We start from the raw sequence: 23,362 nt of genomic DNA, 5'->3' as shown, positions 1-23,362 counted from the left end.
GAAAAAAATAAAAAGTCTATACTAGCGCTAAAACTACTAATAAGTACCTTTATAGTAAGAGTAGCATTTCTTTCTTATAAAGTATTACTAGAAAAAAATATAGTATTAAACTATATACTTAAGGTCTTAAGGCGTTAGGTAAAGTATTTATTTTAGACTTAGAGTATCTAAAATAAGATATAGTCTTCTATATAGTTTTAGATTAGTTATTATAGTTAGTTTAGAATTACTTATAAAGTTATATTTTTAGCTATTTTTATTTCTTAAGTCTAGCTAGTTTATTTCTAAACTTATATATAGTGTATAAGAAAAAAGCTTTATAAATATTATAGACTAGCTTTCTACTATAGCTTTATTACTACAGCTTTAGGTATACAGAAGTAGTAGCATTTACTTATTACTTAGCACTTAGTACTTAGTATTTAGGTTTATAATCTATTACGTTATTACAATATAGGCATAACTACGTAAATACTAATAATAACAATAATAACAATAATAATAACTTATTTCTTTCTCTTTCTTTCTAATACACCTTACTAGTTACCTTACCTATCTAAGCCTAATCTCTATGCCTAACTCTTAATTTCTGCCTATAATGTATTCTTCTAGCTACGTATTATTAAAGGCGCGCGCCTTAGTTAGTTAATTTAATTTATATATAAAATAGCTTACAGAGCTATATAATTCTAAAAAGAGTAAAGAAGTAGCTAAACTACCTAAGCTATATACTAGCGTAACTATTATTAGCTACACGCTTAAGAAAGTTTTTCTTCTAGTCTAGAAGATTCTAGAGCTTACTATAGGTGTTAAGCTTTATAAGTATAGTATATAAGTTCTTCTTTTTAACCTAAAGGTCTACTAGTTCTAGATACTCTTAACTACTAAGAACTAGATTACTAGCTTACTTCTTAATAATTAATAGTATACGTAGTAGCTTATTACTAGTAATATAGCCTAAGATTAATTTAAGAGGCTTATCTATAGTACTAAAGTAGTAGAGAAAAGGTATAAGCTTATTATAGAGCCTAAAGTTAAGAAAGAGCTTAGTTAGCTAGGTGCGTAGTATACGTATATTATTTTAGACAAAGTTCTTAAAGAGAGTTAAGAGAAGCGTCTTCTAGTATTAATTGCGGTAGTTATTTATATCTATTCTCTTAGTTTATTATATTATAGGTAGTTATAATAGATATTATAGATTATATAGAATTGTAGTAGACTTAGAAAGTAGCGTAAGATATACAAATACATCTCTCTATAGATACTTGTTTACTTAGTAAGCTATTATATACTATTACTCTACACTCTTAGCTCTAGCTATTTAATAATATATTATTATAACTCTAAGACTCTAGCCTACTAGACTTTCTCTTCTTGCCTCTTAATTTTGCGGGCATAACGCTAATTACACTATTACCTACAGCGTTACTCTAATTTAATAATAATTACGTAATAGTTTGTTACGTAATTAATCTTATTTAATAAGAGCTCTAAGAGTCTTAAAGCTTAAGATAATTACGTATTAACTGCGTAAGGTAGTAGGTTACTACTAACTTAGAAGAACTTAGAACTAAACAGAACAGGCTACAAGACTCTTCTAGATCTTTCTATCTAATGCTAGAGCCTATAGAATTACGTATTAAGAATGTTATTAACTTATAGCTATTTTAGGCTAGCTTAGAAGTTTAAATTACTACTATCTCTATACATAAAAAAACTAATCTTTTTTACTACATATTTATTAATTAAAAGTATATAGTAAAGTACTAATTATAGCTGTAAATACATAGAATAAAAATAGAATAGTAGTATACTTGTAAGAGTAAAAGCTTAGAACTCTAAATAAAAAAAAAAAAAAAAATAGACTAGCTTTAGAATTAGAATATACTAAGTATTAATAAAATATTATAAAGCTTAGAACTTAAAAAGCTATATATAGAATCTAGAGGTTTATATAGTAAGTCTAGACCTTATCTATACCTTCTCTATTCTAGCCTAGGCTTAGATAAAGCCTAAGACTATTATAAGTAGTAGTGTTAAGAAAAAGCTAAAGTAGATCTTTTACATAAGATAGAAAGAAAAGAAGTATTTTACTATTATTATATATATTATAAAAGTTAGTTATTATTATAAAGTATAAAATAATATAGTAGTAGTTATAGTGTTAATATATTATAGTATTAATATATTATAGTATTAATGTATTATAGTGTTAATATATTATAGTGTTACTACTAAGTAGTTATATTACTACTAGCTAGTTATATTACTAAGGCTATTATTTCTAATTAGATAAAAAATTATTACTCTCTATAGGGCTAATAATTTTTTGTCCGCATAAATTCGTATCTGAAGGGTTCAGCTAGTGGGTAGCTGCAGCGGGGTATGCGATTGGGGTAAGCCGAGGGTCTTGGAAGCTCTGACCTTGCATGATTGGTTGAATGGGAGGTACGGGGTGAGGATCGGGGTATCGCAGTAGATATCTTGGAAACATGTACATATGGTTCATATGATGCATACGCAGTATGGCGCCGCAGAGACGAGGCCAAAGTATACCATACTCAACGGTATGGATGTTTACACGGTACACCTGACCTCACCCGTCAAAACTCCAATACGTCCCTTACTTCTCGTCTATATAATGCAGTCGAAGCCATCATTTCTTCGGCAGCTCCCGGAACACTTCCTTGAAGATCTTCTTGCTATTGTACAGGTTCACTAACCTCAGGCGCTCGTTGTCCAAATGCGCGCTGTCACTTGCTTGGCCGCACGGCAGATGCGCAGCAGGTGCATTGAACTCTTTCTCCAAGAATCTTATACTGGGGATAGAGCCACCTTCCCGGATGTACAGAGGCTTGCGAGACGCTGCTTCGCTCCGAGTGTGGTCAGGCGTCGAGTTGCCAGATGACGGGACAGGTCCTGCAAGAGCGGGGTCGGATGAGTTGGCCAGAGTATTTGATGTTGCTGGCGCAGGCTTGTCTTTGGTAGTAGGTGTTGCAGGCTCGGCCGCTGCTCGTGATAATGGCGAGAAGTAGTCGGGCGGCTGAACTACAGACATGCTTTCTCTTCTCTGTCCAAGTGTTGGACCCCATACTGACATGATGGCGCGCTCAAGCGTCTGGAAGATCTCGTTGTTGAAATCACCAAGCCACGGCTCGGCTTGGTGGTCGATTGTTACCTTGAGCCGGTTCTTTGAGTCAAGATCTTCGAACTCAGATTGCATGAAGGACTTGAGACTTTCTGCTACGTCGCCAGCTTCTTGGTTCGGCACCAGTCGTATCGATAAGGCAGCCTTAGCAAGACGTGGGATGATAGTTGAGTTATCAGGACCGGAGGTCTGGAAGCGATGGATGGTGAGTGAAGCCTCTCGCCATCGGCGCATCAATGACTGTGCTAGCTCTCCTGCATCACCAAGATCTGGGTTACCACGTAAAAGTGTTTCGGTAATCTCGGTATAGAGTCCCTCTTCATCCTCTGTCAAAGGTAGGATAGGGTCGTAGAAACCTGGGATCTGAACCTTGCCGTGTCGTGCGGTCAATCGGGATAGCAGCATGACAAGATCTTTGAGCGGTTCGTCTAGCAAAGCACTTCCATCTACACCACTGTGCAAGTCAGGGTGCTTACTCTCAATCTGCACAGTAGCATGTATGACTCCTCGGAGTCCGTAAGTCAGGCAGGGCACATGGTCGTCGAGCCAATAGCTGTTGGCCAGGAGGATCCAGTCAACATCACCAATGAGATCTTTCCTGGCTTGCACAGCTCTTTCAAAACCGCGAGAGCCACTCTCCTCTTCACCTTCTATGAGGAAGATGATGTCGGAATCCAGGCGCTGTTCGTTTGCAAGCTCATGAGCTGCGTAGATGGCAGCCATAATCGGGCCTTTGTTGTCAGACGTCCCGCGACCATATAAATAGCCTCCCTCACCCGTCAGCTCGAAGGGGTGGTGTTTCCACTTGCGGTGCTCGTTTTCTGCAGGGATAACATCGTAGTGTCCGTAGAACAGAATTTTCTTCCGTGAGGCCGCTGTAGCCGGGTTGCCGCGAAATTTCGCAAACACGATTGGGTTGTACTCGCTTGTGTTGATCATCTCGGTAACAGCGCCAAAATTCTGGAAGACGGAACGCAAGTAAGACGCCCCTCTACGACAGTCAGCGCGATATTTGGGCAGCGACGATACGGTCCGAAAAGACACGAACTGTCTCAATGACTCCACCATGAGATCTGCACAACGCATTAGTTGAGCAAATCAAAGTTTCGGATGTGTACAAACCGTTGTTGCTTCTGCGTGAGACGGCGTTGGGCTCCGCACAATCTCTGACTTCCCAGATAACCACAGTATTGTCATTGCCGCCGGTAACGAGTGTTGGCTTATCGTTGTATCTGGTAAACGCGGAAGCGAGAATTAGGCCGTCGTGTGCCTTGAAGGTCGTGATGGTTTCGTAATGCTCATTGAATTTCTATCTATGTTAGTCATGGTTCTTACAAAGCAGTAAAGGAGACTCACCTGCATTACACCAGTTTTACCACCAGCGTACAGAACGCCGGCACCCAATGTTAGGGTATGAACATCACCGGTAGTAGCTTTCAGACTTCGCACTAGTTGTCGGGTTTCAAGATCCCACACGTTGACCTCGCCGTCGAAGCGCCCACTGTACAGGAAGGAACCCTCTCTGGCGAGTGAAAGTATGGATTCACCTTCCTCCCTTCCATCTTCCAATGTGTAGAGGCTTGTGATGGCACCACGCTGCGCAGGATCTATGCGCCATAGCAAGATACGCCCGTCTCCTCCACCCGAGACCAAAATCTCCTCGGATGGCGCCTCCGGTATGATTCCGCTGCCCAGGAGCATGCAATGTACGTATCCGTAGTGGGCGAATTGGCAGATGTCATGGCTGTCGATTTGCAGTTCTTGCCCGCCTACTGCGTCGCGTGGTCTCGTATCTGCCCCGCTGGGCTTCGGGGTTTGCGCGCCGCCAGGTCCCAGGGAGTCGAAGAATTTGTTCTTCCGCTCGGCAGGATGCGATGACAGACTCGGGGCCGGTCTAGTGTCTTTCTCTTTCAAATCGTACCACTGCTACTGTCAGCCCATGCATTTCTGCTCGGTCTTGTTTCCTACTTGTATGCTTGTGTTCTGGGCTCCGAGGTAGACGGTACGATGTTGGGAGGAGTATGCGACGCAGAAGATGTCCCCGATATCGTATGGTGACCAAAGCGCGTAGAGGTGTCTGAAGGTCGACGTGCACCAGACCTAACAACTCAGCATAAACCGACGATGGACGTTCCAGACTCTCTCACATTGACGATCGGATCTGCTGCGCTCGAGAACAGCCACTTGCGGTCATGCGACAGACACAAGCCGAGTACGCTGCCCTTGTGCGCGTGTATGACACTGCGCCGCTCGTAGGTATCGAGGCTGAACACCTGCACGTCATGAGCCTGGCACCTCTGGAGCTCGCTTAGACACGTACTAGGATCTCCCCTCCCTGTGTTCCAGCGAAGATGTACTGTGATGACACTGCTAACGCGAGGATCGATTTGTCGTGCTTCATCCGATGCGCGAGGGCCGGCGTTCGATTGCCATCTAGACCAGACTTCTCTGCGCCCTGCGTCTCCGGGATGCCGTCATTATGCGGAGGCGCTGCTGCTGGCATGGTCAGCCCGGCTTGGTGTTGTATCTCTGGAGTGAGTGCATGGTCGCGTGTAAAGGTTTCGCGACTTGGTGGGAGCGATGACGGCACATTCAGGGTCCAGGGCCAAAAGCGCCGGCTGCGGGGCCCTGATGCACCACCGATGGACGCAGCAACTCGACTAGACGTACCTCTTAGTCCTACACCTAGAGCTGTCTTCACTTCCTGCGATGTAAGCGACGCTGACAAGATGCACATGGTCCTTCTTTCTGCTGAGCTACAGCCCGCGAGGAGATGGAACGGAAAGATGGCAGAAGAAGAAAGTCCCGCGCTGTGCGATAGCGGTGCCTCCCTTACCGTGCTCGAAAGAGGCAGCCGTTGATCGGCTTCATCTACCTCGTTCAGCGTAATATCTGAGGACGTCTCGTCGTCGCTAGGTGACCTCTCAGGGGAGTTCGAGCTTTGCTGCTCGCACTGAGTAACGAGCTCACCGCTCCTACATGGCGAGCGATCTCGCTGCAATGACGCCATATCTCAAGGTGGGAGTGTGCTTCACAGTAAGCTGAGATCATGGAATAGCATCACTGCTTCCTTTTTCTCGATTGCCATATCAGCATACCAGCGTATCTCACAGCAAGCGCAGAGTGGTGCCAACATATGTGCACCAGCGTGCATTCACGTATGCACGTGTCGTACAACTTGGCGGCGCGCTGTCAATCATGCAGTCGCTCCCTAGTCTGCGAGCTCTAAATAATAGATAGTTCACCGTTCGCAGGCCCGAATACGTGGTCGCAGCGTAGAGAGCGGCTTCCAACGTTGAGCTACCAATTGTAAATGACGCGGTTGGTGTGGCCCGCCTCGAGTCGCTCCAGCTGCTAAGGAGACTTAGGACAGCCTCACGGGAACATGCATATCAGGGCGCGGGAGGCTGGAGGCTGCCGCATGCAGGTCGAAGAGATAGAGTGAAGATCGTCGGTGTGCATTCTGGAACACTCTGCCGCCAAGTTTGAGGATTGCGAAGCGCGGCCGAAGATTGGACAGGATGGGAAATCGGCGAGCAGAGATGCCTGTGTAGAATGTTAATGGGACCAGTAGCCTTGATCGCCTGCGGGTAATGAATCGTCGATAATGCCTCACCAGCACCACCAGGGAGTGCCTTCCTGTCTGCTTTGAAAACGTGGGAAAAGTGGGTTGAGAAAAAGGAGCGTGGGACCCCAACCAAACTACAGCCACACTGCTGGCGATGACCAAGACTGTCAAACTTCCGACAGCCTCGATGTGACGTAGCTTGCGTAATGTTCTCAGATTTTCAACCTTCTCAGCTCGACGTTGACAGCCTTTTGGAGTCTCGGCCGCGATGACAGAGCGCACCGCCACAGACGCCACAGCAGCACCGCCACGGCTGGCGCGGTAAGGGCAACCTTCCCAGCTGAAGGCTACCGGAGGCTGAACCTAGAGCCGATCATGCCAACTAGACAATGATTGACAATCTCGATTCCAGACGGCTCTATATTGGGGTTTGGGCAGCAACAGTCGGGTTATGGCTGCCAGGGCCTGCATCGTTGCATCAGCACGCGTGAGAACTGAGGCTGCCGAAATTTAGTTGTCCAGTCGCTGTCACGACACGTTCACGATGGCTGCAGTAATAAAGCAAGACAGCCATCCGCACCAATGGCAGGCAAAGCCGGGGCCTCAGTGCTGCAGCGTCTCGCTGCCCGCATAGCCGGCGCCAGGGAAGCGCCTCCAGTTACATGGCGACACGCGCTGCGACTATGCCCGGACTGCACTGGTTGAGTCTTCACGCCGCAGCCCACGAACCAGGGCGAGACGTCACAGACAAGCGATGCGAAGTATGCGGGCAGTCTCGTGAATGGCTTTGCTGCAGGTCGCTTCGGCCACTCTGGTCGCACCCCGCGCTCCACCACCATCATGGCTGCGTGTCGCGGTCGGTAGAAATCGCCTCATTCCGCGCGTAGTGTTCCGACAATAGCGCCGTCAGGAGTGACTCTGAAATTCCTTATAGTCGCAGCCTGGCCGCGACGACTTGGTGATCCAGGTGGGACCTTGTGGAGTTGCGCCAGCTGCCGTTTCCGCGAGCACTGACTGATACATGCTCACCGCCGCCTTTTAGGCCCAGGACACAAGTACCATTCTCACCGCAACCAGCCTCAAGGTCACACAAAACCCCTCTTGCCGCGCGCTGTGCAGCTGCTGCAGGAACACAACGCCCTACTACGTCACCATGGCCGTCGGACTCGGAGAGACTATCACTGTTATTAACAAGAGCGGGAAGGTCGTGAGCAGTGTGAGTGCCCGATAAGCTCGCTAGCCCCCCGATAAGCCCCGTACTCGTACTGACGCCCCGCCCAGAGCAAGCACATTGTCAACGTCTTCAAGGAGGCCAAGGCCGCCTACCGCGAGCGCAAGGCGGAGATCAAGGCGGAGCGCGATGCCGCCGTGAAGGAGAGGGAGGCCGCTAAGGGCGTCAAGGCCATCCGCCTGGATGACGACGATGCCCGCTCCCAGGTCTCGCATCGCTCCAAGGCCTCCAAAGCCCACACCCATCGCACCAAGGCCCATGACCGGCCAGCGATGGAGCGCGGCTACAGCGACAGCTTCTACGCCAATGACAGCCCGCGAAGCAGCAAACACCGCTTCGAAGCCGACCTCGCCGGCGACGCACACAACAAGGAGATTGCGAGGAGGAATTCCGACCAGGCCGTCCAGCGCTCGTCGCAGAGCAGCAAGTCGCGATCCAAGTCAGTCGACATGGACCTCTGCTACGGCGACGTGCCCCCGCCTCTGCCCGACAAGAAGTACAACGACGTCGAGCTGAAAGAGAAGGCCTCCAAGATTGAGTTGCTCCTGGACGAGGCCAACTGCTTACAACACACGGCCACGGCCATGATTGAGAACCTGCAGAAGAACCCCGAAGCGCTTGCCGCCGTATCACTCACGCTCGCCGAGATCAGCGCCATCGTCGGCAAGATGGGACCTGGTGTCCTCATGACGCTCAAGGGCAGCTTCCCTGCCGTTGCAGCTCTGCTCCTCAGCCCCCAGTTCATGATCGCTGGAGGTGTCGCTGTCGGCGTTACCATTGTCGCACTCGGCGGATACAAAATCATCAAGAAGATGCAAGTCCAGAAGGAAGTCGACGCACCCCTACCTGAGCCGCAAATGGCGATGCCCATGCGTGCCGCTACCATGCCCATCGAAGACTCCAACAACCAGCTCGACGAGCTCGAGCCCCAGGAGCTCAGCCGCGTAGAGCTGTGGCGCCGCGGCATCGCAGACGTCGAGGCCAACAGCTCCGGCACCAGTGTGGACGGCGAGTTCATCACCCCCGAAGCCTCCCGCACCCTTTGCGCCGCCGGCGTTCTTGACGAAGACGATCTCAAGTCCCGCCGCAGCACCCGATCCAAGAAACACAGCAGCGAATCAAAACACAAAGAGCACAAAGAGCACAAGCACCGCGCACCCAAGTCCGAAGTCAGCGTCAAGACCAGCAAGACCTCCGACTCAAAACGTCCCTCCAGTAAGGTTGCCTCAAGTAAAGTCGCTTCCAGCAAAGTCGCCTCGAGCAAATCCGGCAAAGAAAGCAAAGAGAGCAGCAAGACCAAGAAGAAGGAGAAAGAACCTTCCGGCCTCAAGATGTTGTTCCGCGCCCACACTGTCGCCGTCTAATCCCCCACGGCGCTCAACCAAATCTCCTCTATCATAGCGTTTGGCGTTTCCTTCGTCCTCATCATCCTTCATCATCGTACATCAGCATTTAGCGTTGCTTTGCTTCCTCACGTTTATACCATCTAGACGACATTACATGGGCATATCAAGATCCCGTCGTTGGCCGCTTGCTTGCTTGCTTTGGAGTCTTCTGGGTTCGTTCGGCGCAGGGGCGAACATAATGGGTCATGACTATCGCGAGTACTACGAAGATTCTTTTCACGCTGCTTTTATGTAACGCATACGTATCAATTACACATTTACGGACTCAAGAATGAATTAATATGTTGACAGTTATTCCTCACAGGTATCCCTGTTCTTGCCACTCTCACACCGAGCACACTTCGTCGATCCCCAATCATGCATCACGCACATCCTCTTATACCTCCCCCCTCTCCACTCCTCACTCCCACAACTCGTCCCGAGTACTGTCAGCCCAACATCTACCCCTTCCTCGCCTAGAAGTCCAGCCTATCCCCTTTCCCTCTCTCCGCGTCATCTGAAACACCCAACGATCCCGTCGACCAAACATGGTCACGCCTTTATCCTTCCCAATGTTCATTCAACATGTCCGCCCGTACATTAAGCCTGCCGTTAAGCGTAAATGAGCAACAAAGACAGTATCGGCAGCAGAACGACACGAACATGAACACGGATAGAGGAGACTATCAACGTAAAAGTATGGGCAGAACAGGAAGGAGAAGGAACTGGCAAGACATCATACAATCAATAGTTTGCGAGGAACACGAGTATGGAAGAATACTTCATACTGTGAAGACAGATGCCGCAATGCTTGCTTGCGCTAGACCGCTCACGAGACGAACACTAATACTGCAAGCCGGAAGATGAGAGCTGGTGACTGAACAAGTCTTGCTCAATACTGTAAGTTGAGAGAAAACTATAACAGAAGTTCAGAGGTGTTCTCCAACCTCCCGGGCCCACGCAAGATGCACCGCTTGCAAGGCATCATCACGTGTATCCGGCCATTGCCCCTCGTTTCGTCGTTTGAACCTATCGATCTTTCGCCGTTTATGACCTGTGGCGATGGGAACATCCTCGCCGCCACTGTGCAGTGGATTGCTTGGTACGTCGATGTCGATGGGAAGATGCCGCTGGCCCGTGTTCCTCCTTAACTCTTCGATCTCTTCATTGCTGAGTTGCATAGACGTATCTTCGCACCATTCTTTGATCAGACGCCGCTTTCGACGGGGTAGTAGGTCTTTGAATTGTTGTGGTGCGGTGGTTTCATCTCGAGCTGCTAGTTGATTAGAGTGTATTTCGGGGCAATCTCTTCTAGTTGCGCGATCTCGCCGGTTTGCATCCGAGAGAGCTTGCGATGCGTCCTCATACTCTTTGTCCGCTTCCTTGAACTTGCCCGTCATATCCCGGCACTTCTGAAGCCATATTGGGCCAAATTCTTCTTCAAGTTGTTGCAGTTCTTTTTGTAGGTCTGGCTGAGTACTTCTCCGATGGAACAAGAAGGCGTCTAACTCGGTCTTATATCGGTCGCGGATTTGGTTGAACTCTACCTCCACGCGATTTGCCTCTTGCGCCTTTTGTGTATATCTGTCCCGCAGCATGACAAGGGGGTCTTCCATGGGGTAGTCTTCCCATGCGTTGTTCCAGGTATTTTCTGGGTCTTCGAATTGCTGGAGCTCGGTAGCTTTTCTACCTTTCGCTACAGCCGGTGTGACCTTCCACTCCCCTGGTATCTCATCGTTCCAGTTATCTTCGGGCCAGTCATGGTATGATCGCTCGCAAGATTCGTTTGCATCCTCCACTAGGACTGGGGGTTTGCTATTCATACTGTTCGCGCTAGGCAACACGCCTATCTTGACGAGTAGATCGCTCAGTAGAATCCATAGAGCGTCCTCGGTTGCTTTGGTCCGGTCCAGTACTTGCTCATGTCGAGCAACAGCTTTATCTTCTTGGTCCTCAAGCTTTGCTATCTCCGCATTGTTTACGTCAATCCGCTGAACGTAATCGCCACGTCGCTTCATAAACCACTCCCGTCTTTCTGGATCGTCTTCACTTTGGAACAAAAGATCGAAATCTTTGATTGCATCTAAACACTTGTCACTATCTTGGGCCGTCGCTGTGTACTTTTGCTTGATGTCATCGATAACGCCACCATGCCGTATCCACGAAGAATTCGCTTCACGACGAGCTACTGCTGCAACGAGTATGGCGCGAAATAGTTCATACGTTGGCATGATACTTGCGAAAGGATTCTGCCCGTAACCGACCAATAGTAGCCCACTCTCGGTATGGAAGTTTTGTTTTCGAACAATCTCTGGATACCACCAGGTGGGTCGGTATGGGGGAAGATGTTCGGGAGGCGGTTCATCGAGATATTCATCGTCCGCAGAATACGGTACCACTGTTGAAGATGCGACGGTGAACCGCGTTCTTGAGTGAGTGTTCAACGTAGCTTGCGGAGCTAGTTTGCATGTCTTGACCTTGCGCTTTGTCGGCTTTTTGTACTGTGGGTGTACTTCAGGTACCAGACTGAGGAAACCTCCAATCGCAGGAGCTTTGGAGCTGGTAGTATTCGCCTTCTCTGCGAAAGAAGGATGAACTTCAGGAGATAACCACAGCCAGCTAGAGACAGTCCTGGCGCTTCGTTGCCGACAGGTTGGTTCGGGGTCAAATGGTGCATCTTCCGTAAGGCGAAGGAATTTGCTGGGTCTTCCAGTCAACTGGTGAGCGCTTGTCGGGTAGTTGTTGACGGCATAGTCCTGGAAGCGTCTTTTCCCTTGAGCGGATCGAGTTAATGATGTTCTCTCAAAACTCACTGAACTCATCTTCAGCTATTGATGGGGTATCAAGAAAGATTCTGGATGCATCCGAGCGGGAGCATGCAGCATAGACATTCGTGCAATTTCTGTAGCGAAGCACTTCACGATTTTCGCACTTCTGGCATATATCATAACAAAGACATGTTTGTTTGGGCCTGGGTCCGCCATTGTCATCCTATCGTCTTTGTTTCCTGACTAGCTCTGTGGGCGGCGCTGGTATGTGCACAGTGCCTGAACGACCTCAGACGCTGTGAATAGGAAGCACGTGCGTCTCGCGAGGCTTGGTAGATATTTGCGGTATAGCGAGTGAATTGATCGAGTAGTTGCAGCTACATCCTAGCGGCACTATGTGATCGCCTTTTCCTATATTGATCGTCGCTGGTTGACTGATCAACACAAGCCAACCTCTACTCTCGCAACCTTGGCAAAGAAGGTTTGTCAACCGATTATGGCAAAAGAGGATGACACCAGCCAGCGAGAGTCGGGAGCCGATGACGCTCAGTCCAACGATCGAGGCGCACGTGGTCGAGGACAAGGAGGAGAAAACGAACACCGTGATAGAAGAGGTGGCTCGAGGTGGGAGCGAGCCGGAACACCCTTCGTCCATCCGGACCAAGGACAGCAAGGCCAAATGCCCGTTCCAACCGGTCATCCCGGCGCACCTCAACCCCCGTCTGGGCCACGCTTTACCCAGCGAAATAATCAACGTGCCTATTTGACAGCCGGCAATAACACTGTCAATATCCATGGCGATGGCAATCCGAATAATATTCCGCTTGGACCACGACGCCTTAGAAACTCTGCGTCGGATGATCAGTCCACTGAAATACCTCAAGCACCCACTACAGTCCCGAGCTTGGAAAGTGGCCCGAACTATGCAGCTTTAGACTCGTCTCGAGAAGCAAGAACTGGAATATCCAATGCAATTGGGGATAGATCACAGTCCGCCCTTCAGCTCGAGAATGCTCTGTCACACAGCAATTCAGCCAACGCGGTTCCAGCTACGAATCATCATGCGTCTCTTCGTACAGGCGTCCGAGGCACCGGAACTCGACAAGCGTCTGCCCTACCTCGCGGCGAACGGCGTTTTGGTGCGGCAGCGGGTCAGACGCGAGCACGGGATCGCACTGATGGACGCGAAGCATCTGTTCGTCTGGGAATAGGAGACGTCGTCAACTTCGTGATGGTCAAGAATAGCTTGGTTGACGAGCCTGCGCGGATGATATTCGACGATGGAGAACTGAAGTTCAAGGGGAAGGGCGTATATCGCTTCTACCCCAGTGATGCGATATGTGAGGAATACGGCTTGCCACTGGGCATTTACTGGGAATCTAGATATGGAGTTGTCGTCGCTGTTTTCCATGGAGACAGTGTCGCAACGGCGACTATCATACCCGAGTTCACGTATAGTGGTAAAGGAGCCTGGAAAAATAAGAACGAGACGGTTCCCCAATCGCTAGCATTTTGCGCGGAGCACATCGGCATCATGAACCGATCGCAGGTCGATGCACGTATGGCCTACGAGACCACGGTTACTAATACGCGAAATCGCGATGGACCCGACAGTGCTAAGTACTCGCGCGGCACCACTGCTGCCCAGCCGAACCCCCATCCATACGCGCCATGGGATTGTGTCGCAACGATTGATCGGGATTGTTCGCACAAACCAAAACGCAATAGTCTATTGAAACTATCTGGCTTCATTACGGTATACGACGACGACCGTATAACAAAGGTTGGAAAGCTAGAGGATGCAAGTAGAGACTTCGTGCGAGACATCTACTTGAAGTTCATGACCATCTCTACTCTCGGCATGGATGAGCGCCAGAACTTGGATGTTGGCAGATATAGTTGGCTGAGGGGTCTTGATCCAAACTTTCAAGCTCACCTGCCGTTCTGGACTCCCGAATCCGATGCTACGGGCGCCTTGACCCAAGACAAAGACAGGGCCTCTCCAGGAAATGGTATCCCGTCGTCACTTACAGGATTGGCAAGAAGCGCTTCGGTGGATCCCGGAAGCAGCTCTCCCAATGAATCCAGGGGAAGTACTTCCATGGACTTGGAGAGCAGAACTCCTTCTGAATCGGGAGGAAGCAGAACCGAGGAGGACTGGGGCGCATCTGGAACAAGGAAGCGAACAGTCGAAGCAACGCATGCGGCGTCATCTCAGGAGCTCGAAGAACATGATCCTTCGGAATCTGATTCTTTGAACCTAGTGGACGACGCTTCTGGTACTCAGCCCGCGAGCGCTGAGGACTCTCAAGAGCGAGCGCATAAGCGACAGAGGACTGACACGGCTGTTGATGACAAAGGTGACGATTTGGGGGAAACAGACTCTGTTGAGCATGATGATCCTGCAAAGGGCGAGTAAGGCTATGACATTACGCGAGAAGGGATGGAGACGGGCTGCGTGCTAGGTGTTCCTCGCGTGAATGGACGCGAGCGGAAGATGAACTCAAAGAAGGGCTTGTTGAGGAAGCAGCTGATGAGCGCAGAATTGTCGCGGCTTCATGTCTCGAAGTTGGAGAACCGGTTGATGGAAGTATGACAGGACGCGTTGCCTCGGTCGATGTATGTATCGCGTGCGTAAGCCATCGGGAGCTTTATGAACGCAACTGGCGTTGAAAGTGTAAATATGTATGATTCGTTCGCGATCTCGCCATCAATGTGCACGTCGCATCGACGTGTGTTCAGTGCCCGAGAATATTAGGGAGGCTGGATGCAGCCTTGAAATCGTGACGTAATGATGACATGTCATCACCGAGCTAAACCACCCGAGGACGTATCAACATCCACTACTTCGAAGCAACATTTATTCACGAAACCTCTGCAGTAGCAACCGCCTTCATTTCTTTCCAATCTAGTGGCATCTTCCAGATCTAAAAAGATGGGATATGTGCAAATGTTGAAAGGTGTCGCCTTTGCTGTGTGGTGCCCAAATGCGGCGTCGCTGCCGAGCCAGCATCACCCGGACTTTGTCTTCTCATCAACCACTTCCGGCACCTCATGCTCTCCAGACTCAGCTGGCTCACGGTTAGCAGCCATCGCCGTCTTCCTATCAAGCTACACGGGTCGTTAGCACACGTCAAACATCTCAGCGACGGACAATACTCACCCATCTGACCACAAATGCCCATCCAATAAAGGCAAAGACCACCACGATCATGGTGATGCTTCCTTTCTTCCAGTACGGTACATCCGTCGCTGGGTACATAACAATACCCCACCACGTGTACAGGATCAGACCACCCATGGCCATTGTATACACGGTCACACCCCTCACCGCATCGTCGCCCGTTCGCTGGCAGATGGTTGTGGCCCAGCCGTACATGATTGGGTTTACGATGAAACTTGTGCCACTGAGATAATGCGCTGTGAAGATTCCCGCGTCTGGAAGGTTTCGCACGAGCAGAAGCGATGCGGTGATGAGCTGCATCGCTCCGCTAAAGATGATCATGGGCAGACGATGACCTGTGTGGTCGATGAAGGCTCCGCCCAGAATTTGGGAGACGATCGCAACAGCTTGAATTCCGAGAGGGTACGTGTTGATAGCGGTTTGGGAGAAGCGAGACTTGTTGTGCTTGAGCCAGAGGAGGAACATGCCCTGGAAGGCGAAGGCTTCGAGCATGGCGCAGACGACTGAGAAAGTTGTGAGGATGTATCTGCAAAGGAGTTAGTATGACTTCGTGGTTTTGACTAACACGATAGGTATCTACTCACATAGTAGGCGTTAGGAGAACACGCTTCGCAAGGCTCTTGAACTCGATGTTGTGGGTGTCTGCTGTCTTAGGTGGTAGACGAGTCATTGCGAGCTGTCTTTCCGCCTGAGTGATGTAGGAGACTCTGGTTGACTCTGGAAGATCCGGGAATGTGAACTAGGGTTACTATCAGTCCTCAGGCTCGGGTGCAAGCACCGACACAACTTACGAATCCGAAGAGACCAACTGGGATTCCCATGAGACCGTCTGAACCACATGTATCAGCAACGCGCGCGCGACGGCCCTCGAAATCGCTCACGTACCAATGATGAACACCCATTGCCAGCCCTTCAAGCCGCCTTTGCCTTCCATCGTCTGGTGCATTGCCGTCATCATGAGACCAGCGCACATACTCCCGACCTGCCCGACCGCAGTAAAGATGGCAGCCCGTTTGGCTATCTCGGAAGGCTTGCTGCGGGCATCGTGAGAATCTTCCCATGAAAAGGAATTCGATCGACTTACTACCATGAACCCATCACATACACGCTACCACTGTATAAACTGGCCTCGATCAAACCCTGGAAGAAGCGGACTGCACAAAGCTGTGAATACGTCTTGCACCCAGCTGAACACATGGTCAAAAGAGACCAGAGGATAAGAGTGAACGGAAGCCATATGCTAGGGCGAACTTTCTGGATAATGAGACCATGGGGTATCTGGCCGACAACGAGACTGCGAAGCTGTCAGCTAGAGTGCCATGACACACCGGCACACTGAACGGACCCCGCAGTGAAAATCGAAAGCAAGATGCTATACTCATTGCCTTTGAGGCCGATGTCTTCGCGGAGACCAGCAACATAGGCATTAGCGAAAGCCTGGCGATCCAGATAGTTGAAGAAGTAGGCTGCACAGCAAAACACCTAGTCAAGACAGTCAGGCATCATGAGAAGTCGAGTTTTGCGACAGTACTGACCATGATGAAGATGTCTAGTCACATGAAAGTTAGCATGGTTGCGCCATGGGGATAAAGATGCTCATACCAAGCTTCACAACGAGCTTCCTTTCCAAAACTTTCTTCGCATCGCCAGAGTCGCTGGGCCTGAGCCCTGCGCACTTGCATTAGCATCCAAGCAGCCATACAATTCTGGAACCACAGATTCCTCACATCCTAAGGCACCCATCTTCGGTAGTGTACGTTGGTGGATCAGATAAAGCGACGATTATCAGATTGATTAGTCGTGGTACCAATCGCCCAGTTTTAATCCATCTGATAGCACCCGCGTGGGGCCAAGGCCTGGCCTCGGAGCCGGCGTATTGGCATGGAAGATTCTTCGCGCTTGATGATCGTCGACCGAGCATCGGCCCGTTGTTAGGGTGAAATAGGGCCTTGGCCTCCTGTCGAGACCGGGTGTTCTACCAAGAACATCACTCTGGTCCTTTGATCTGCTGATTTCCCAGTCATGATCCATGCTTACCGTTCCCGTTGAGCCCAGAGACTTGAGCAGATGGAGTCACTTCTCCATCACGGTGGTTGAGCTTTGCATTTATGTTACGTTCTCCGCGGGGTGTGGGTTGCTTAACGCGAGCGAGCAACCCCCATGATATCCCTCACATGTTTCTCTCCCGACTGGTTGGTAGCTGGGTCTGAATGTGGCACGATGCATATGCGGTTGAACAGGATGGCCGCGGTATGCGCGACACAGGGAACCATCACCCCCATTCGCCAGCTTCCTACCTGGTGGACGGAAGAATCTGTAAAGCTGTTCATCCATACCGGAGTAACCTTCGGTGAGCGACTCTCTGGCTGTGGCCCATTTAACCCGCGTTTTAACCGCGTTTGCTCAGACTTGGCCTTGGGCGTAAGCAGTGACCCTCTTCATGAAGGCAGATTGCCGCGTACACCTAGTGCCAGGTGAGCGGTCGTTGTGTATCTCTCATAGAACAAGATGCCATCGCGGAGAATGTTCAGTCGGGGAACAACCCATGCCAACCAACTGATCTCACGACAATCTGTAACGCTTGTCTAGATGAAGGCCTCACCTTAGTCCCCCCTGCTCTTCAGCTGACGAGCACACAGCCGCAAGGTAGCAACCAAAACGCGTTCGCTATACAACACACCGAAATTCTGACATCTTCCAGCATATACAGGCCAAGATCTCGTCATCATTAAAGCCGGTATAGGCTTTCCAATCTCTGCTCCCATGAAACGACCAAAATCGCAAATGTGATATTTTCTCCAATACAATGATCATATCATCACGAGTCCTAGTCATCCTCCTGAGTTCCCATGATGATAAGGAAGTTTGCTACAGTGAGATGCGTAATACAAAGCTTTAGCCCACAAGCTAGACCACCTCATTAGTTCCAGCAACAAAGCTACACTAAAAATGTCTTCTAATGACCAAGGGGGCGCCAACCGTGGCCCCTCTCCTGTACCTTCCAAAGACAAAGTCCCCGAACTTGTTCGCCCTAAATCTGATAAATCTGACCACCCTAGCGAGGAAGGCGACTCAATGTCGACTATCGAAACCACGAGCACTGAGAGTGTCGAATTTGATGATGAAGACCAACCCAGCGATGAAGAAAGAGGGGTGCCGATCGCAGAACCACATGATTCGCCTAGACACGTCGTCCGCGAGGGTGATGAAGGAAATGAGGGAGAGATCCGGGAAGCAAACCAGGAAGCGAACCCCGGAGGAAATCTAGGAGGAAATGAAGGACGCGAATAGGGATTCCCTCGCTGGAAACTAGTCTGGTAATGAAGCCGGCCTGAAGCTGCAAGGGGCTTCATACCATCATAATCACGTATGTAGAAACAGAGAGGTTTGACGGATTGATACAAGAGCTTGGCCATCGTGGTAATGCAGTTTACTATGGTCTCATGAAGATGGCATGGACATATTTACCTGTTGACTACACCGGTCATAAGGACGTTTCACTGTGATCTAGCTTTCCATACGCATCCTCGTCGGCTACCGTACCACTTATCTCAGCGTTCGCGGCGCGGCGTTCTTGGACCAGAACGATCCACACGATCTGGTCTCGACCAATCATCTTCTGAATCATACGGAGCATCCTCATATGGAAGACCAGTACCCCTCCCGTACGAACGATCCCGGTATTCATCCATAGCGCCACTGTCACTATGTGGGGCGACGCGGCGGCGAGGTGAGCGAGATCGACGGTGAAGCGAAATTGGTCCATACGAGTACTGCGGCGAGGTCGGTCGATACTCAGGCGAAGCTGATCCATACTGAGGCGAGGTTGGTCGATAGTGAGACGAAGCTGGGCGATAGAATGGACTATGAGGTGCTTCATTGTCGCGTCGCTGTGGTGGTGGAATGGCGTTTGGACCGGTTGCAAGGCCTTGAGGCGAAGTTGGTCGATAGTATGGACTGTGACCGTAGTGTGGGTTACCTGGTCCCTGATCGTGGCGCCGGTGTGGCTGTGGATTTGCAGGCTGCGCGACTGCCACTGTAGGATCTTGACGCAGTCGGTCTCTCCGCTCCTTTTTCTCAAAGTCCATCTTTCCGATGACGTCGATGTTCTGCTGTCCACTCCCAGTGTTGACGTTCTGGTTATACACTGGCGCTGTCATGCGCATGTGCGTATTGCCATGTGGGCCCTTCAACGTCTGATTGTGACCACCGGACTTACCATCACCGGCTGTCTTGTTGGTAACAGTATCATTGATCGAGAACTTCTGCTGTCCAGCTTCTCGGTTTAGTAGATGCTCTGGCTCGGTAGGGATCTCGTACTCAGTTGGCGCGGCGCCGGTAGCGGGTGGTGGTGGAGGTTCGAATACGCCATACACGTTGATGTTCTGTTGCCCAGACCCGCTGTTGATGTTTTGGTTGTAGATTGGTGCGCTGTTGGTGAGGAAGCTAGTGGCGAATGGAGCCTCGATCGACTGAGAATGGCCATGGCTGTGTGGACCATTCTGGGAGTTGGTGACGGTGTTTTCCTCTTTAATGTGACGGACACGACCGGATTGATCTAGAGCCTCAGATTTCTGATCTATCTTCCCAGAAGGTGGTGGTGGCGGTGGTCGAATAGGCTCGCGCTGTTGCCGTTTTGATGCATTAGGTGCTGGTGCCGTGGAAGCTGATCGCTTCCCGCCGTTTCGCAGAACCATTTCTTTACCATCAGCTTCATTCTCCACGTTTAATGACATGTCGAACGGTCGAAGGCCAAACATCCTCCGAGCTTCTTGAGCGAGGCCCAAAATACTGTCGCGAATTTCCTGAGATTCTTTCCAAGCTTCCTTCTCGACAGCCTGGGTAAGATTGTTTGCATATGAGGTCTCTATCTGGGTTGGTTGTCGAAGTTCCTTACGGACCTTGGCCATCAAAGACTGTAGATGACCTTGGTTAGAAGTGGCCAGCTTAGTCGTTGTACCTATTGGAGGCGCCATCGTCGGTGTACTTCTGATCTGAAGCTAGCCTGTGTATCTAGGTGGAAGCCGGTTGATAAAATGCGGGTGCAAAGCGGGAGGAAGGCACCAGGAGACCCTTTCCCCTCCGTAGGCAGAAGCGTGAAATGCGGAAGAGGAGGTTTCACTTTATGAAGTTCCCCCATTGTTTGTTCATCGAGCAATTTCCTTGTATCGATATAAACCTACATGCGCTTGTTGAGGTTGTTTGACCAGGTAGCATAGAATGGTAAAGACCGAGTTGGCGAACACCACGTTTGGCTCATGTCTAACGACGTATCTCAACAGCGTTCGCCACACAAGTGTACCCATTGTTACGATCCGCAGTCTAAGTTGGTGTTAACCATGTAGGGGTGCCGCTCGTGTGCTCCAGTCGTGTTAGTAAATGTCAATGGACATCTCGTCGTTCTCGCAGGAAACATTGCAATCGGCGATAGTAGATTGATGAATGGAGCTGGAAGAGAGGATGGAGTGACGGCTGAGATTTGGCAGGATCGCTCCGGAGATGGCGCGGAGATAAGCACACCAGCCACCTGGACTTCGCATCACTTCAGCATTCACAGCTATAGGCTCTACAGTATTGATCGAGACAGATGGATGGAAATCTCGCGCTTTGATCAAATAAGCTCCTGCTGTATCTCAGTCTGCATGCTCATACCAGCCGCCCTTACTGCATCATCACCGGCTTCCCCAAAACGTGCCTTCCTCGCGACGTCATCCCCTTTCTCCACCTCCGCACCTGCAGATCACCCCATCCTACCCCAGACACGCATTTCTACGCGACCAAGCGACGCCACCAATAGCTCGGCAAGGCTTCCAACGGCGTTTTACGTCTTGATCATTCGCCAGAACCTCTTGTACGATCCCTGCCCCGCAATTACTCCGTCGGTTATGGGGGCAGGCAGCTTGTGACAACGGCGATTTTGCCGACTGACCATCTTTTGTGACGTCGGGGTCAGACCCAGCATGCTGCGTGTGTTCGGGTGATATGATCCGGGTAGCGAGCGGTGAGGTATGAAGATGGTGGTATAGATACATGGGGTAAACCCACAAGGCACTGCAGTCTTCCCTTGCGGATCTCATCACCTCCATCGTGCGCATCGCATTCCTTCGCAGAGTGAGACAACAAGACCCCGCCCGCGATGTTTCACACACCCCATTTCAACTGGTACGGTCGCGGCTTCAAACTCCGCGCCGCCATAACAATCGCATGCCAACTCGCCTTCGTCCTCTTCGGCTACGACCAAGGCGTCTTCAGCGGCATCGTCGGTAACGAAGACTTCCTGAACACATTCGACCACCCCTCTCCTGGCCTCGAAGGCATCATCGTGTCAATATACAATTTAGGTTGCTTCACGGGATGTATCCTCAGCTTCATGTTTTGCGAGAAGACGGGACGGAGGCTGGCTATGTGGATTGCTATGGTTTGGATCATAGTAAGAGGGCAGATATGTACTGGTGAGATCGTGGCTAATGATTATAGGTCGGCGGCGCGCTCCAAGCGAGTGCGTACTCGGTGCCGCATATGATGGTCGCAAGATTCCTGACAGGAATTGGGACGGGCATCGAGACATCAACTGTGCCTATGTACCAATCTGAACTCTGCGAGGCGAACAAGCGCGGTCGCCTCGTCGCGTCGGAACCGCTTTTCGTTGGTGTGGGCATCGAGCTGGCGTACTGGTTCGACTATGGAATGTCATTCACTGAAGGATCGATCGCGTGGCGTTTGCCCATTGCATGCCAGGTCATCTTTGCGATTATTGTCATCGTGCTGGTTTTCGGCCTTCCTGAGTCACCCAGATATCTGTATGCGCATGGCCGACATGAAGAGGCGCTTCAGATTCTTTGTGACGTATACGACGGTACGCCTGATGATCCAAAGATTGAGAAGGAGAACAGAGAGGTGCTTGAGGCTCTACAAGTTGAGCGAGAGCATGGAGAGTATAAGTGGTCGCAACTACTCAAGAAAGATCGTGTGCAGACTGGACGTCGTGTGTTACTTGCCTATGGCGCGCAATTCATGAACCAGATGGGCGGTATAAATTTGGTAAGTATACATAAACAAACTGCACGAGATCGGTGCGCTGACTTCGTGCGCCAACTATAGGTTGTCTACTACATCACCTCCGTCCTAGAAGACAACGTCGGCCTCGACAGAAACCTCGCCCTCCTCATGGGAGGCGTCATCAACCTAATGTTCCCCATCGGCTCTCTGTTCCCGACCTTCACACTGGACCGCACCGGCCGGCGGAAACCCATGATGTGGGGCTCTCTCGGGCTCGGATTCTCCATGATGATGATAGCCATCCTCTTGAGCTTCCGGTCCGAAGGAGGCGGCGTGTCACAAGCCACTGCTTCCGCTAGTGTCGCTTTCTTTTTCACGGTAAGCAGAGACGCGTCGCATTAGGAATGAGAAGCTAACAAATCTTAGTACATGCTGGCGTTCGGTATGACAATGAACTGCATTCCTTGGGTCTATGTACCCGAGATCCTACCGCTACATGTACGAGCGAAAGGGACAGCTGTCGGGATCTCAGCGAACTGGATTTGGAATTTCTTCGTCGTCATGGTCACGCCTACGCTTCTCGATAGCTTGGCGTGGAAGGGCTACCTTATCTTCATGGCACTGAACTTCGCATTCATACCGCTAATCGTATGTATTCGAAACGATACCAGAGCCTCCATCCGCTAACTTGTTCTGCAGTATTTCTGCTATCCTGAGACCGCCAATCTTACGCTGGAAGAGGTCGACTGGCTATTTTACGAAGGCGATGTCGTGAAGCGAAGCCGACGTATTGCGAAGGAAGGATGGGAACAAGCGGTTGGCACCGATCCCGCGGCTATCGTGGAGACAGGTAGTCTTTCGAGCGGCAACAAAGCTGTACATACGACAGAGAAGGCAGAGCACACGGTACACTAGTGTTCACCCTAGCATTCCAGCTGGGACGATGTGACTGCGCTCCTCAACCATCGAGTACTTTGTATGAGCAACAAGATCAAATACTTGGTATCAGTAATCCTACTCACCTTTGATCAATGCGATGGATTGATGTTTATATCAAGCATCCGCATGCATTGCGGTCA

The 23,362-nt window shown here is 50.2% G+C and overlaps 7 protein-coding genes across 7 annotated transcripts; 3 read left to right on the top strand and 4 right to left on the bottom strand.

The window, feature by feature from the left end:
* Positions 1–2,656: 2,656 nt before the first annotated feature.
* On the bottom strand, positions 2,657–5,651 carry J4E87_000455 (uncharacterized protein; the record flags this gene model as incomplete). Its single annotated transcript, XM_049372112.1, has 6 exons — positions 2,657–4,137; positions 4,271–4,457; positions 4,505–5,071; positions 5,117–5,248; positions 5,296–5,421; positions 5,469–5,651. 6 exons carry the CDS (start codon positions 5,649–5,651, stop codon positions 2,657–2,659), a joined length of 2,676 nt encoding a protein of 891 aa, XP_049238246.1.
* A 2,218-nt stretch (positions 5,652–7,869) lies between these two features.
* On the top strand, positions 7,870–9,311 carry J4E87_000454 (uncharacterized protein; the record flags this gene model as incomplete). Its single annotated transcript, XM_049372111.1, has 2 exons — positions 7,870–7,932; positions 7,998–9,311. 2 exons carry the CDS (start codon positions 7,870–7,872, stop codon positions 9,309–9,311), a joined length of 1,377 nt encoding a protein of 458 aa, XP_049238245.1.
* Positions 9,312–10,261: 950 nt separating this feature from the next.
* Positions 10,262–12,154, bottom strand: J4E87_000453 (uncharacterized protein; the record flags this gene model as incomplete). Its single annotated transcript, XM_049372110.1, has 2 exons — positions 10,262–12,088; positions 12,146–12,154. 2 exons carry the CDS (start codon positions 12,152–12,154, stop codon positions 10,262–10,264), a joined length of 1,836 nt encoding a protein of 611 aa, XP_049238244.1.
* A 1,007-nt stretch (positions 12,155–13,161) lies between these two features.
* On the top strand, positions 13,162–14,519 carry J4E87_000452 (uncharacterized protein; the record flags this gene model as incomplete). Its single annotated transcript, XM_049372109.1, is given in 2 exon segments — positions 13,162–13,165; positions 13,180–14,519. The coding sequence occupies 2 exon segments, from the start codon at positions 13,162–13,164 to the stop codon at positions 14,517–14,519; spliced, it is 1,344 nt and encodes a 447-aa protein (XP_049238243.1).
* Positions 14,520–15,112: 593 nt separating this feature from the next.
* Positions 15,113–17,027, bottom strand: J4E87_000451 (uncharacterized protein; the record flags this gene model as incomplete). Its single annotated transcript, XM_049372108.1, has 8 exons — positions 15,113–15,211; positions 15,264–15,810; positions 15,869–16,001; positions 16,170–16,318; positions 16,390–16,438; positions 16,613–16,750; positions 16,887–16,952; positions 17,024–17,027. 8 exons carry the CDS (start codon positions 17,025–17,027, stop codon positions 15,113–15,115), a joined length of 1,185 nt encoding a protein of 394 aa, XP_049238242.1.
* A 1,741-nt stretch (positions 17,028–18,768) lies between these two features.
* J4E87_000450 (uncharacterized protein) lies at positions 18,769–20,194 on the bottom strand (the record flags this gene model as incomplete). Its single annotated transcript, XM_049372107.1, has 3 exons — positions 18,769–19,241; positions 19,264–20,155; positions 20,186–20,194. The coding sequence occupies 3 exons, from the start codon at positions 20,192–20,194 to the stop codon at positions 18,769–18,771; spliced, it is 1,374 nt and encodes a 457-aa protein (XP_049238241.1).
* A 1,226-nt stretch (positions 20,195–21,420) lies between these two features.
* On the top strand, positions 21,421–23,198 carry J4E87_000449 (uncharacterized protein; the record flags this gene model as incomplete). Its single annotated transcript, XM_049372106.1, has 5 exons — positions 21,421–21,714; positions 21,762–22,325; positions 22,386–22,661; positions 22,710–22,931; positions 22,983–23,198. The coding sequence occupies 5 exons, from the start codon at positions 21,421–21,423 to the stop codon at positions 23,196–23,198; spliced, it is 1,572 nt and encodes a 523-aa protein (XP_049238240.1).
* Between the last annotated feature and the right edge of the window lie 164 nt (positions 23,199–23,362).

The sequence above is a fragment of the Alternaria ethzedia genome (assembly GCF_023757985.1).
Source record: "Alternaria ethzedia strain BMP 0044 chromosome Unknown scaffold_1, whole genome shotgun sequence".
Lineage (NCBI taxonomy): Eukaryota > Fungi > Ascomycota > Dothideomycetes > Pleosporales > Pleosporaceae > Alternaria > Alternaria ethzedia.
This window is presented reverse-complemented; position numbering and strand designations above follow the sequence as displayed.